Below are 12,815 nucleotides of genomic sequence, written 5' to 3'. Positions count from 1 at the left end.
AGTACCAAAAAAACAACAAGTACTTTCAGTTTGGATTGGATGGACGGAGGTGGTTATCACTGACTCATTTTTACTTTCTGTTTTTACCACCACTTAGGGCTTCTTTCGACTTTTCCTGAATTTTTTTTTTAGTATATACAATATACAAAAGAAAAAAATTCAAAGTGAGTATAAGGTAAAGTTGCACCGAAATATTCCCGCCCAAAAACCAATGGCCCACACAATGACATTGGTGTTATTTATGGACACAAATATCCCTATAAGTTGATTTTTTTTGGTACAACAATTGAACAATATAAGTTCAATTTAAATAAAGTATAAAAAATAAAAAAAGTTCTATAAAAATAAGGGTTTTGTTAACGAGTGGCCCGAGGCACTCTTTAAGCATTTTAAATTAAGTAATTATTCTTTAAAAATGTCGAAGTTTTAAATTTCCAATGTACTGATTGCACAAACTTTCATAAAAAATTATTATTTAAGGTCTTTAACTAGTGTCTGAGGGCACTAGTTAACATTTCCCTAAAAATGAAGGGAAATTCTAACAAGTATCTTTGCTTGATAAGAAGTTTGAAGTAACAATTTCATCTTAAAAATTGTGGATTCAACTTATTGAAAGATAAGAAATGTTAACAAGTGCATGCACTTGTTAAGGAATTATAAAAGGAAATATATATTTTTTTACAAGAAGGAAATATTTTCTTGAAAATTGTATATTCAACTTATTGAAATATAGGAAATGTAAACAAGTGTTTGCACTTCTTGTTAAGGAATTATAAAAGGAAATATTTTCTTGGAAATTATATATTATACTTTTTGAAAGTTGAAATTTTTTTATTTTTAATACAAAATTTGATTTTTCTTTATACTTATAATTTGTTAACTAGTGTTCCGAGAGCATCGAATAACAAGATCCCTAAAAGATAAAAAAGCAACTTTTTTCACATGAAATTTAACAATTATTTTCTTTTTTAATAACAAGTGTTCTTTAAGCACTTAAAAAACAAATGTGACATTTCGACCAACAATCTATAGCATTATATATCATTGAGTGTTGATATTATTTCTGATGAAAGAGAATGATTTAAAACTTAAAACTGCAAAATATATTGTGTATGTGTTGATATTTGTGTAAAAAAGCATTTCTCATGAGAAAATTCGACTTCACATAACAAAAAGTTACTTTCAGTTGAATTTACAGAACCAACTTTTAGAAACAATAATCAGTGAAACTCAATTTTGAATTAAAAAAAAAAGTAACTTTTCATAAAATTCATATTTTAGTTTTATTAAAATATAGTTTTATTTTTGTATAACTCAAACTTGAGATTTCATGAATAAAAAGTTACTTAAGTGAAATTTGTAGTTTATTTTTTATTTTATTTTATAAAAGTTGTGTAAGAATCAAATTGGCTGAGTAATATAATTTGTTATTGATGTTTTTATGATAACAAAACAAAAGAATAATTTCTCTAATTGTTTGTTTAATTGTACAATACAAGATCCATAAGCAGAAAGTTTTAATCACTTTGTGCCTCATATCACAATATCAAGAATTAGCAAAGTATAACTTCATGCCTCTAGTCCCTTTATCAAGAATCGACAAAGTATTACTTTTATGCCTATAGTGTAAAAAAAACGACATTGAACAACATTTTGGATGTGGTTTCGACCTACAAGACAAGTTTGTCTTTCGTTGCCTTTAGTGTCTTACTATTTCGTACATATTTACTCTAAGACTGGTCTTTCATAAACTTAAATTCTACCCTTATAGATGATAGGTTCTATGTCTTACTCTTTCAAACTTATAACTAATCAACAATGGTAAACTAACCATACAATAACATTTATCCATAATATTGATTATGAGCACATAAATCCTTGTTCATTATATCATGTAGCTTAAATAATAATAAAGTATGAGTCAACCACTTATAAATTGAATTTAACAAAATATATTCAGAGTTTTATTCCCATAACTCAACATCGACCGATAGATCATTCAATATACTTCTTCGTTGTGCTTAAAGACTTATTACAACTATTTGATCCTAAATTTTATTTACAATTAAACCTTTTTCAAGACATTAACTTAACCTTTGAGTCAAGACAAAAGATTTTAACTTAAACATTTAAAACTTTCTAAATTACATTCAACTAGAAGAAGGTTGTGACCAAGCATCAATTAAAAAATTTAATGCCTCTAAGATAGAAACTAAGGCTCTAACAAGACCCACAAACACTAAAAAAATAAAATTAGTATTGCCTAAAAGCTATTTATTTCGAATAAAAAAATAATTTTACATCTTAACAATAGATAATTGAATGAAAAATCTAAACGATTTATTAGTATTTTCTAGATGTCTTTCATCCGAATGACTCGTGGCATTACTTCTGCAGTACATTGGATCGTAACAACTTCTTTCAGCAAAGATGGACTCTTATGATAGAGTTAGAATCTTCTCCATTTATAATACTATATAGAGATTTATATTGGTTGTATGTGTAGTGCTTACAAACTATATTACTTGAGATGAAAATAATGCGCTGTGAAAATCAGAAGAAAAAATCATGGATCCATTTTGAAAATGTCATTTTTATCCTATTTTTGTTATTTATTTATTTTGTTTTATTGTTTTTGGTGCTATACAAGTATACACCATGCTATTGTTTTTTTCCTTTTAATTTGTTGATGGGACTAAATTATGAATGTATGGACTTTATGATTTAGTTATTTTAAAAAGTAAAAACTTAAACTTAATCCAACGTTTCTTCACATTCATTTTCCCACGCTTTTTTCTCTCAACTCCTCCACTGAAAGTTCATTGGCGTCATCTTCTTCGTCGAAGGGTAAAGAAACTTCAAAAGGGAAAGTTTCGACAACTGATTCTTATAATGAGCAACCTCAATCGACTATACCTAAAATTACGATCAAAATACGACAGATGTCTGAGCACGAGGATAATCTTACCGTTCTTTGTGAGAAAATAATAGATTTACCAAACCTTGTTAAAAATGGGTATGAGAATGATAGGCAGTTATGTTGTGAAAGAGAATTGTCCAAACTATTGGTAGAAAACCTTAAACTATTTTTCCATATGCTTAAGGTTAGTGGTTCCTTCATGATGTACTTCTTCTACTTTTAGTCTTGGAGAGTTTCCCCTTCTCCCGAACAAAAGAAAATTACACATTCTATGTTATGGTATTATTTGAGTACCAAACCAGGACCGTTCTAAAATTTTGATGGCCTAAGGCGAACCTACAATTTGGGTCCTAACTAATAAATATATATAAACATCAAACTTGATAAAAAAAAAACCAAGCAATTTGTTAGGGCCTAATAGACCCCTAAAAAGAAATTTTGGGGCCCAAATTTTGTACTTATTTTTTAGGGTTTAGGGCGGTCGCCCTCTTCGCCCTGCCTCAGATACGACCTTGTACCTAACATTGGTGCTTTGCTTCAAGAAACACTTATTCTAGAGTCGTTGCTGCTATTTCATTCCGGCTATGAAGTCAAATACTTCATAATAAATACTTATCCATATTGGATACCAATATTTCACGGATACTCGCGGATACGTATCCACGGATCATTAGAATAAATTATTTTTCTTTAAGATATATATCTTATCGAATATTTATAAGATACTCGACAGATACACGTAGATACTTATTAAATATTTCACAAAGAGGTATACAGAAACTTTACATTTTATATTTTATTTTGATCACATATATTATTTTTTTGTAAATTATGACTTTTATGATTATATAGTATTGAAGAGTGATCAAAACTTATTTTTTTTTAAGTATTTTACATGAATATATGTTTTAATATAAATATTTTGTTAACCTATCTTATCTATATGGTATCTTGAATTTTAAAATTTCGTGTATCCATATACCCATATCGTATCATACCTAAACCCGTACTACATGTCCGGGTTTCCTAACATTCAGGTATCGTGTTCCCTCTTCTCCCCCATTTATGTACAAAACTTTTGTTCCCTCACTCCCCTCTGTGTCTAAAGCTACAATACCAAATGATTTGAAATTTCAGACCACACATCCCTTAGACCATGTCCAATGGCAAAAAATATTCAATAACCTTCAACACCCACTTTTTCAATTCCCAACACTCCACATCATTTTCTCTCTCTTAATTCAACACCCATTCAATTTTTACCACTCCAATAGTTTTCATTCAACACCCTACCCCACCACTTTTTATTTCTTATTCTTATTTAATTTTTGTTTTTATAATTGCATAAAATTATAATTATCGATTATAATTAAATTAAAATAATACAAATAATTTTTTTAAAAAAACAATATTTTTTTAAATAATTTATTTTTATTTTCTTAACTTAAAATGCAATACAACAAACTAAGCACGCGACACACGATTAGCTTAAAATGCAAGACAACAAACAAGCACACAACACACACATAATTTATTTAGTACGATACAAATGATCTTCAAACTCAAAACATTCCAAACTTTGTCCATATGTGCTTCACTAGATCTGCCTGCAATGCGTGGTGAACATTTGGATCACGCAACTCGGATCTAGCACGCACATGATTTGCAAAAGTGGGTAACACCTCGGTCGAGTATGGTTGCGGTGTACTAGATCCACTTCCCTCAGATTGCTCAAAATCGCTCCAACGTTGAGCATATGTATCTCGTTCATCCTCAACAATCATATTGTGTAATATGATGCATGACCTCATGATGATACCCAAATCGGCTATGTCCCACAAGCGAGCTGGTTCACGGATGATTTTAAATCGAGCTTGAAGCACTCCAAAAGCACGTTCGATGTCCTTCCGACATCCCTCTTGATGTTTTGCAAATAACTTATCGGGTTCACTTTGAGGAAGTCTAATTGATTTGACGAAAGTTGGATAAGAAGGGTAGATACCATCAGCTAGATAGTATGTCATATTATAGGGACGTTGATTCACGAAGAAATTCACCCTTGGAGTCTTTCCCTGTTCCACATCATCAAACACTGGTGACCGGTCTAGAACGTTTATATCGTTCAACGTTCCCGGACATCCAAAAAAGGCATGCCAGATCCATAGATCATGAGATACAACTGCTTCAAGAATAACTGTGGTGGTTCCCTTATCCCCCCTGGTAAATTGACCTTCACATGCTTTAGGACAATTTTTCCACTCCCAGTGCATGCAGTCAATACTCCCGATCATCCCTGGGAACCCCCGCATTTCACTAACATGTAGTATTCTTTGCAGGTCATCTTGGGTTGGTGCTCTCAAGTACACTTGCTCATACAGTCGTATGATTCCTTTGCAGAATCTAAGCACTCCAATGATATACTACTTCCTATTTTGATGTATTCCTCGACCGCATCTGTTGTCACACCATATGCTAACATTCGCATTGCTGTGGTACATTTTGCTAATGGTGATATACCTTCTTTGTTGGTGGCATCAACTCGCTGGGTGAAGTAGTTATCACTACTTGAAAGGTCTCCAACGATTCGAAGGAAAACGTGTTTTTGCATCCAGAACCGACGACGAAACATTGCATCGTCATATGTAGGCTCATTGGCAAAGTAGTCGTCAATGAGTCTTTGGTTAGCTGCTGCATGATCTCTATTTAAATATTTTTTTTTACGAGATCCACTACCTGATCCACTACCTTCCTCTAGTTTTTTTCGACGCTGAATAAATCGGTTGACGATATAAGTGTCTTCAGCATCATGTTTTTGGAAGTAGGCTTTCATATCAAAACCAAAAGGATCCATTGATGGTGTTTGGAAGTAGATATTGGAAGTAGATATGAATGCAATTTGAGAAAGGAAATAGTTTAAACAATATTCAAGTGGCAATACCAAGTAGATATGAATGCTATTCAAGTCCCTATATATAAGCAAATAGTTGAAGCACAGGGAGTGTTAAAAGAATGCATAGTAAAGCAATACCATGGGCTGTGAAAAAAGTATGCATAATTAAAGCAATACCATGGATGTAACACTGACAAAATAGTATGCATAATTAAAGTTTTGTATGCATAGTAAAACAATACCATGGGCTGTGAAAAAACTATTGAGGAATACCATGTGCTGTGAAATTAAAGTCTGTGAAAAAGTCACGGGACAAATATTATGCATAATTATTAAAGCAACATTGAGGACTAGACAACATTGACAATTATTTAAAGCAACATTGAGGACTAGACAACACTGACAATTATTTAAAGTAAACATTGGGGACTAGACAACACTGACAATTTTGACCGAATACAAACAAATATTAGTGAAATTAATTTCCAAACAGCTCACGCTCCAAGTTTTCCACCATTTTTTTTCTGTCATCGAGATGCTCTTGGGAAGTTAACTTTATGTACATGTCCATTTTCTTCAATTTGTTTTTCTCTTGTTGCACTGCGGTGTACTTTTCCATTTTTTCGGTGTACTCTTTAAAGTGTTCCATCTCTTGCACCTTCATTTCTTTGAATTGAACCCACTCATGTTCCACCTCCTCCAAGCCAGCGTCCTTGCTTTTCTTTTTTCCTTTTCCTTTTTTTTAGTTGCCTCGCTACCCATTGGACGAGCACTAGATCCTACAGAGTCATCGTGAGATCTCTTAGATCCACTACTTCCTGAGCCAACACTTCCTCCCACTTGACTGCCATAACGAGGTTGATCAAGGAGAGCACGCCATTCTTCCTTTAAAGTAAATTGAACATTCTTCCCACCTGCATATATTTCTTGGGCTTTTGCCAACACATCATCTTCCGACCAACCGCTTGCTTGCTGACGCTTAGCGGTATCATAAGCACCAACCCATTTATTTATTAATTTGCTCATATAATTAAAACGGTTTCGGCATGCAATGACATCGCGTGGAGAATCGAATGAGCAATGATCATTACAATACTCAGCAATTTTACCCCAATATGATTCACTTGTCTGGTTTCTCCCGACAACACTGCATGTTCCATATTTTATCCACCCACTAATCAACACCAAATTTTGTTCAGTGTTCCATGCTGGTTGCTGGTTTTTCTTGCTCTTAGGAGTTGTATCCTCTGTAGTGACTTCATTAGCTATTGTCATTCCATCACGATTTATTTGTGATGAAAATTCAGGATATTCACCAACACTCTGAAAACTTTCATTCATCATTGGCATATAACCGTTAAATGGGGGTGTTTGAGATGAATATCCCATCATAGATCTAGAATATGGATGAAAGTTGTTTGGAACAGAGGATGGGTGATTGAAATTTGAGGCATAACCAAAATTAGGCATGTTTTGAGGATTTTGGTTGGGAAATTGATTTGGGTTTTGAGGATGTTGGTTGGGAAATTGATTTGGGTGTTGATAATTGTTGGGATTTTGGTAGCTAAATGGGTAATTAGAAGAATTTTGGGTGTTGAATTGATTGTTATTGGGATCCATTTTACTAATCAAAGACTAAAACTTCAAAAGAAATGCTAATAATAAGATTAAGAGAGTGAAAAACTTGATTTTTTTCTGTGTCCAAATCAAATGATCCAAGTCTCTATTTATAGAGAAAAAAAAAATCACGAATTTTGGTAAAAAAAATAAAAAAATTATTTGCAATGAAATAATTGAGTCCAAATTATTAAGAAGATAAAAATCCAGGCAGCCAACCAGATAACACCACGTGTCACAGCTTTATTCAAAAGCTTCTTCTCTCTCCGCGTTTGCACAGTCCCACGCGCCCTGTCGGTGCGTGTGTTACACGCGCTTGCCTGGACCAACAGAAACGCGCCGCGTGGCAATTCGTTGCAGGCTTCAACTTATTGAATGGCTTCATCACTTCCCTCCTCCATCTCATCTTCAATACCCTCTTCTCCAATCATTCAACAACTCTAAATACCCTTTCAATACCCCCATTGGACTTGGTCTTATCTTAATTAGATTGGTGCTAACCATGACCTTATAACTTTTGCTTTTACCTCATTAATTAAGTATCTTTTGAGTGATTGAATAGCCCAATTCACAAATTTAAGCATCAGATATGACATTTAATCCCAAAATGTCCACCATGACACTTGTACGATTGAGTTAATGATAGGAACCAAATAGTGATTGAAAAAGAAAATTGAATTAAAACAAAGATAACTTCTCACAACCATAGGATAATTCTTATGTGAATGTAATAAAAGAACTGCAAAACAATTCATTACAAATATGCATGTCATACATTTTGTCTTACCATGACATAAGTGTGGAAGTGGAAGTGTAAAATAATTTTGAATATGGTCATAACTTATGCCAGTTGAAGTTTGATCAGTCAATCCCACTCAAATAAAATTGAATGTCCATTATAAATGGTACAGACCAGAAAAATCAAAGCATAAGATAATCCTCTATAATTTCTCTCACATTACCTATGAAACATTGATATAAACATGACACAAGATACCGACGCGTTGATACCGATGATAATTTAAAAAAAAAATTAAATAGATGTAATTACATGTGTCAGTATATGACACCGACATGTGTAGGTCACTAGACACGCCTTCGATCAATCATAAGTGCCAATACCAACTTGACACTTTCATTTCATTAGAGATCCAATTTTAAAGATTAGAACAAAGTTTCCAAAGTGTTTAAACGGTCGTGGCTACTATTTTAAGAAACGTGGCATCATGAAAGAAGAGAGAAAATATTGAAATTGCATAATATCGGTAAAAGTGAAAATTTACAAAATGAGAAAAGTAACTGAAAATGATTGATTAATCTAACTTTTATTGAGTTTGTGTCTTTCAGCGTAGTTTCTTTAGATGCATATTCACTTGGATGATCTTTATAGTTTGAATCCTTAAAACATCATTTTTTTTTTTAAAAACAGATTTTATTTAGCACAAGATATGCATAGTTGCCAAAATGATAATGTTTTCATACACCAACACAACTTACAAGCTAATTCAAATGCCATTGACATGGAAAGCCTAATACAGGTTCTAAATACCAACAAAGAAGCAATTAGCCTTCACAAGGAAAAACATCGCCAATAACATATAAGCCTACACAAAGAAGAGCTTCCAGCCATGTATTGCAACCCACATTGGCGATTTCCTGCTATATCTTCACAGGGCGTTACACTCCTTTATTTTATTTTTGCATTCCAATACAGACCTTGATTGATTATCCATTTTTATTTTTATTTTTTGAGAACTGCATAAAAATTAAGCATTCTTGCAATCATTAAATGGCAAAGTTCCACATAATTGAGTGCAAAATCACCACTCAAAATACTGCTAACAGTAGCATAGCACATCACCAAATTAACTTGAAGTAATATCCATCCAAACATACAAATTTTTAACGGCACCGACGTTTCCCACTAGCGATGCGCAGCTGCCATAAATATCGTCACTGTATTCTACAGAATTATGCAGACCACAGAGCAGATTATACCACTACTTAACTGAGAAACTGATGTAATCTTCCTATTTAAACGCATATGTCACGCCTTCCGGCAGCTGCACTGCAGGCAGAACAATGACCAGTTTAGCAGCAGGCAGATTTTCTTCATGGTTCAGATTTCGACTCCAACCCCATTTCCAGTTCGGTATCGGACTCATACAGTTTCTGTATTGTCAGAAGCTAAACAGAACAGGTTTGGAAATTGATGACAGATTGGCTGATTCCCTTGCCATAATTCCTTCTAGAATAATGTGTTTCCGCCGTTACCCGAATGACACATTCAACCATAATGCAATTGTTGGGGTGAATGGATGTTGGGTGTTCTACCAAATACAGTCAATTAATTGGGCTTTACTTGAATTATACGATGAACTATGTGAATCTCAAGGCCCTGAAAAAAAGGAAAATGGATGCCCAAAACAACAGATATTGCACCAAGGTGTAAGCAATTTACTGTTTGAGATACAAGTATAACATAAGAGCTAAACTTGCAGACACATAATTACTTAAAGTTAAACATAATGGTTGTCAAAATAGGTAAAAATCAAAGTAGTATTTCAGTGGAGGGTCAAAACCATATGTGCAAATTTTTTAATTAAGACATACATGTTCCATTAAACATCATATGTAGAAGAGATTATGAAAAATTGAACATAACTTACATAAGGACTAACCAACATCCTTTAAATATCATAAACTTTACAAGACAATACGAACAATTATTTGATGATCATCACACAGGGATTATTGGTCTCTCTAATATCATATGGAGAAATACTTGCTTGATCACAAGACCAAATATATAGTGCTTAGGCGCGCGCACACACACACACACACACAGACACACACACACACACACACACACACACACACACACACACACACACAGTAGCATTATCATTATGATCCTTCTTTAACACCATGTTGCTTCAAAACTTGGATAAGCTCCTCCAACTCTTTAGAGGAAACTCCACCCTTACTCACAGCCTCAACAGCTTCCTCTCTCATCAACTTAGCTCTTCTCTTTTGGGGACTATCTCCACTCATAACACCTGAAACTACCCGACCCAACACGTCTGGGTCGGGAACAGAATCCGCCCCCTCACAAACCCTAACTGCCACTCCCATATCTTCCACCAACAGTCTTGCATTGACAAACTGATCAGCCTCCATTGGCCACCCAAGTATCCCAACCCCAGCCACCACCGCTTCTAATACTGAATTCCACCCGCAATGACTCAAGAACCCGCCAACAACCCGATGACCCAATATCGCCATCTGTGGTGCCCAACCCCTCACCACAACCCCCCTACCCGAAACCCGGTCCTCAAACCCCTCCGGCACCAATCCATAACCTTCCTCCAACTGCTGTGCCGTGGAAGGCCCCTTCACTACCCAAACAAATGGTGTCCCAGACCTCTCCAACCCGAATGCCAACGCCTCCATCTGTTCCCTTCTAAGTAGCTTCTGACTCCCAAAACAAACATACAACACCGAACCATCTTCCTCCAACTGATCAAGCCACTCTAACACTTCAGACCCACCATCCAAATTTGCATCAACACGAATAGAACTCAACGGGCCAACAGCAAAAACCCTTTGGTTACCACCGAATTCAGACCGAATGTGATCCAAATATGGACCATCCAAAGCATTACAAGTGTTTAAAACAAATCCCCAGCTTGCAGCATTGGAAATAAAACTCTCCCTTACAAACTCAGACTCAGGATCCGATTCTTTGTATCTGAGAATCAAACTAGGAAGATGTTCGTACTTAAACGATGGTGTTCCGGGGATATCGGAGAACTGAACAACCTCCTCCTCCTTCTTCTTTAACAGCAGTGTGTTACTGTTACCGTTACTGTTACCCCAACAGCAGTTAATGACTGATATCAAGAAGGAACTAATAGAGTAAAAAGCGAGTCTAGGAATATCGAGCCGAGTAGCGAGTTGGTGAGTCCAACCAAGAAAGAAATCAGAGATGAGTGCAACAGGGGGATTAGGGTGGGTATTAAACCAATGGATAATTGGACTTTGGAGATTGGAGAGAGCGTTAATAAAAGGGTAGTTTCCGGTGTTACCGACATCACGGATATTTTCTGCACCTTCAGGTATTTTGGGGTGTGAAGGGAAGGGAAGAATGAGTGTTTGGATGGCGTTTGGGTGAGTTGATAAGAGAGGGTTTAGTATAGGGAGGTTTTTAGGGGTGATGATGATGGTGAAGGTTAAGGTGGTGGTAGTTTGAAGGGCTAATTGATGGGTTAGGTCAAGAAGTGGGAGCATGTGACCTTGTGCTGGGTATGGGAATATCAGAATGTGTGTCTTCGAGTTTGACATGTTTGATTTCTTGCTTTGTGTACTGTGTTGAGTTTGAAGAAGTGGAGGAGGAAAGAAGACCGAGGTTTGGTCTTTTAAAGTCAACCAACATTCTGCCCGTACTATCGTAGTATCATATTATCGTATACTAGATTTTTGACCCGTGCTCCGCTCGGGTTTATTGTAAAAAAATTGACATACGAATAATAAAATGCAATATATAATTTTTTTGAAGGGAAATGCAATATATAATTGGTAACGGTGAAAAAAATAACACGTGATAATTTGGTAGTCAATATAAAACACTTTATAAAATGTATGAAATCTGAAAATATTATAAAAGAAAATTAGGTTAAGTTGTTGCAGACTTAACAAAATTAATAAATAAGGATTAGGGTAGAAAATATTTGCTTAAAAAAAAAGGCAAGAGGATAGGAATAAAATTGGTGCGATGCATTTTTTTAGATGGAATTTGTTAGGTTAAATAATTGCAAACCTAATAAAGCAAGTGAGTGGGAAAAAATTAGGTTAAGTTACTGCAGACGTAACAAAATTAATAAATAAAGATGTATGAAATTAAGACTAAATACTCAATTACCTTCCAAAATTTCAACTTTCGTTAAACCCTCTTTAATTTTGTGACCTATGAAATTGTCAAATGTCTATCAATTACCACTTGCGTGAGTTTCATCTCTCTAATTTGCTGATGTACCACTTAATTACTCACGTTGCACGGTCACATCTAATAACAATATATGAAAGTTGAAATATAGCAAAATTTCTCCGGATAACTATAAAATTAATTAATTTGTTAAAAAAATTACGGATATTGTCATCACAACTCTAACAAATTTCCACAGATAACTATAAAATTAATTAATTTGTTAAAAAAATTACGGATAATGTCATCCCAACTCTAACAAATTTTCACGAATAACTATGGAATCAATTTATTTGTTTTTTTTTAAATGGCGTAAAAACAAATATTATGGAACTATCCACGGATATAACAAATTTTCACTCATATTTATTTTTTGGGATGCAAAACTAATAAGTATTTGGAAT

General features: G+C 34.3%; 1 protein-coding gene across 1 annotated transcript; it reads right to left on the bottom strand.

Annotated features, from left to right (window-relative positions):
- Window positions 1–8,882: 8,882 nt before the first annotated feature.
- Window positions 8,883–11,871, bottom strand: LOC146900422 (UDP-glycosyltransferase 89A2-like). The gene has a single exon (XM_085733432.1). It carries the CDS (start codon window positions 11,769–11,771, stop codon window positions 10,335–10,337), a length of 1,437 nt encoding a protein of 478 aa, XP_085589558.1. The 5' UTR covers window positions 11,772–11,871; the 3' UTR covers window positions 8,883–10,334.
- Window positions 11,872–12,815: the final 944 nt, after the last annotated feature.

This window comes from Medicago sativa, chromosome 8 (genome assembly GCF_051527215.1).
Source record: "Medicago sativa cultivar Bolivia chromosome 8, Bolivia_mono, whole genome shotgun sequence".
NCBI classification, from domain to species: Eukaryota; Viridiplantae; Streptophyta; class Magnoliopsida; order Fabales; family Fabaceae; genus Medicago; species Medicago sativa.
The sequence above is the reverse complement of the archived record's forward strand: the minus strand, read 5'-3'. Positions and strand labels throughout refer to the sequence as shown.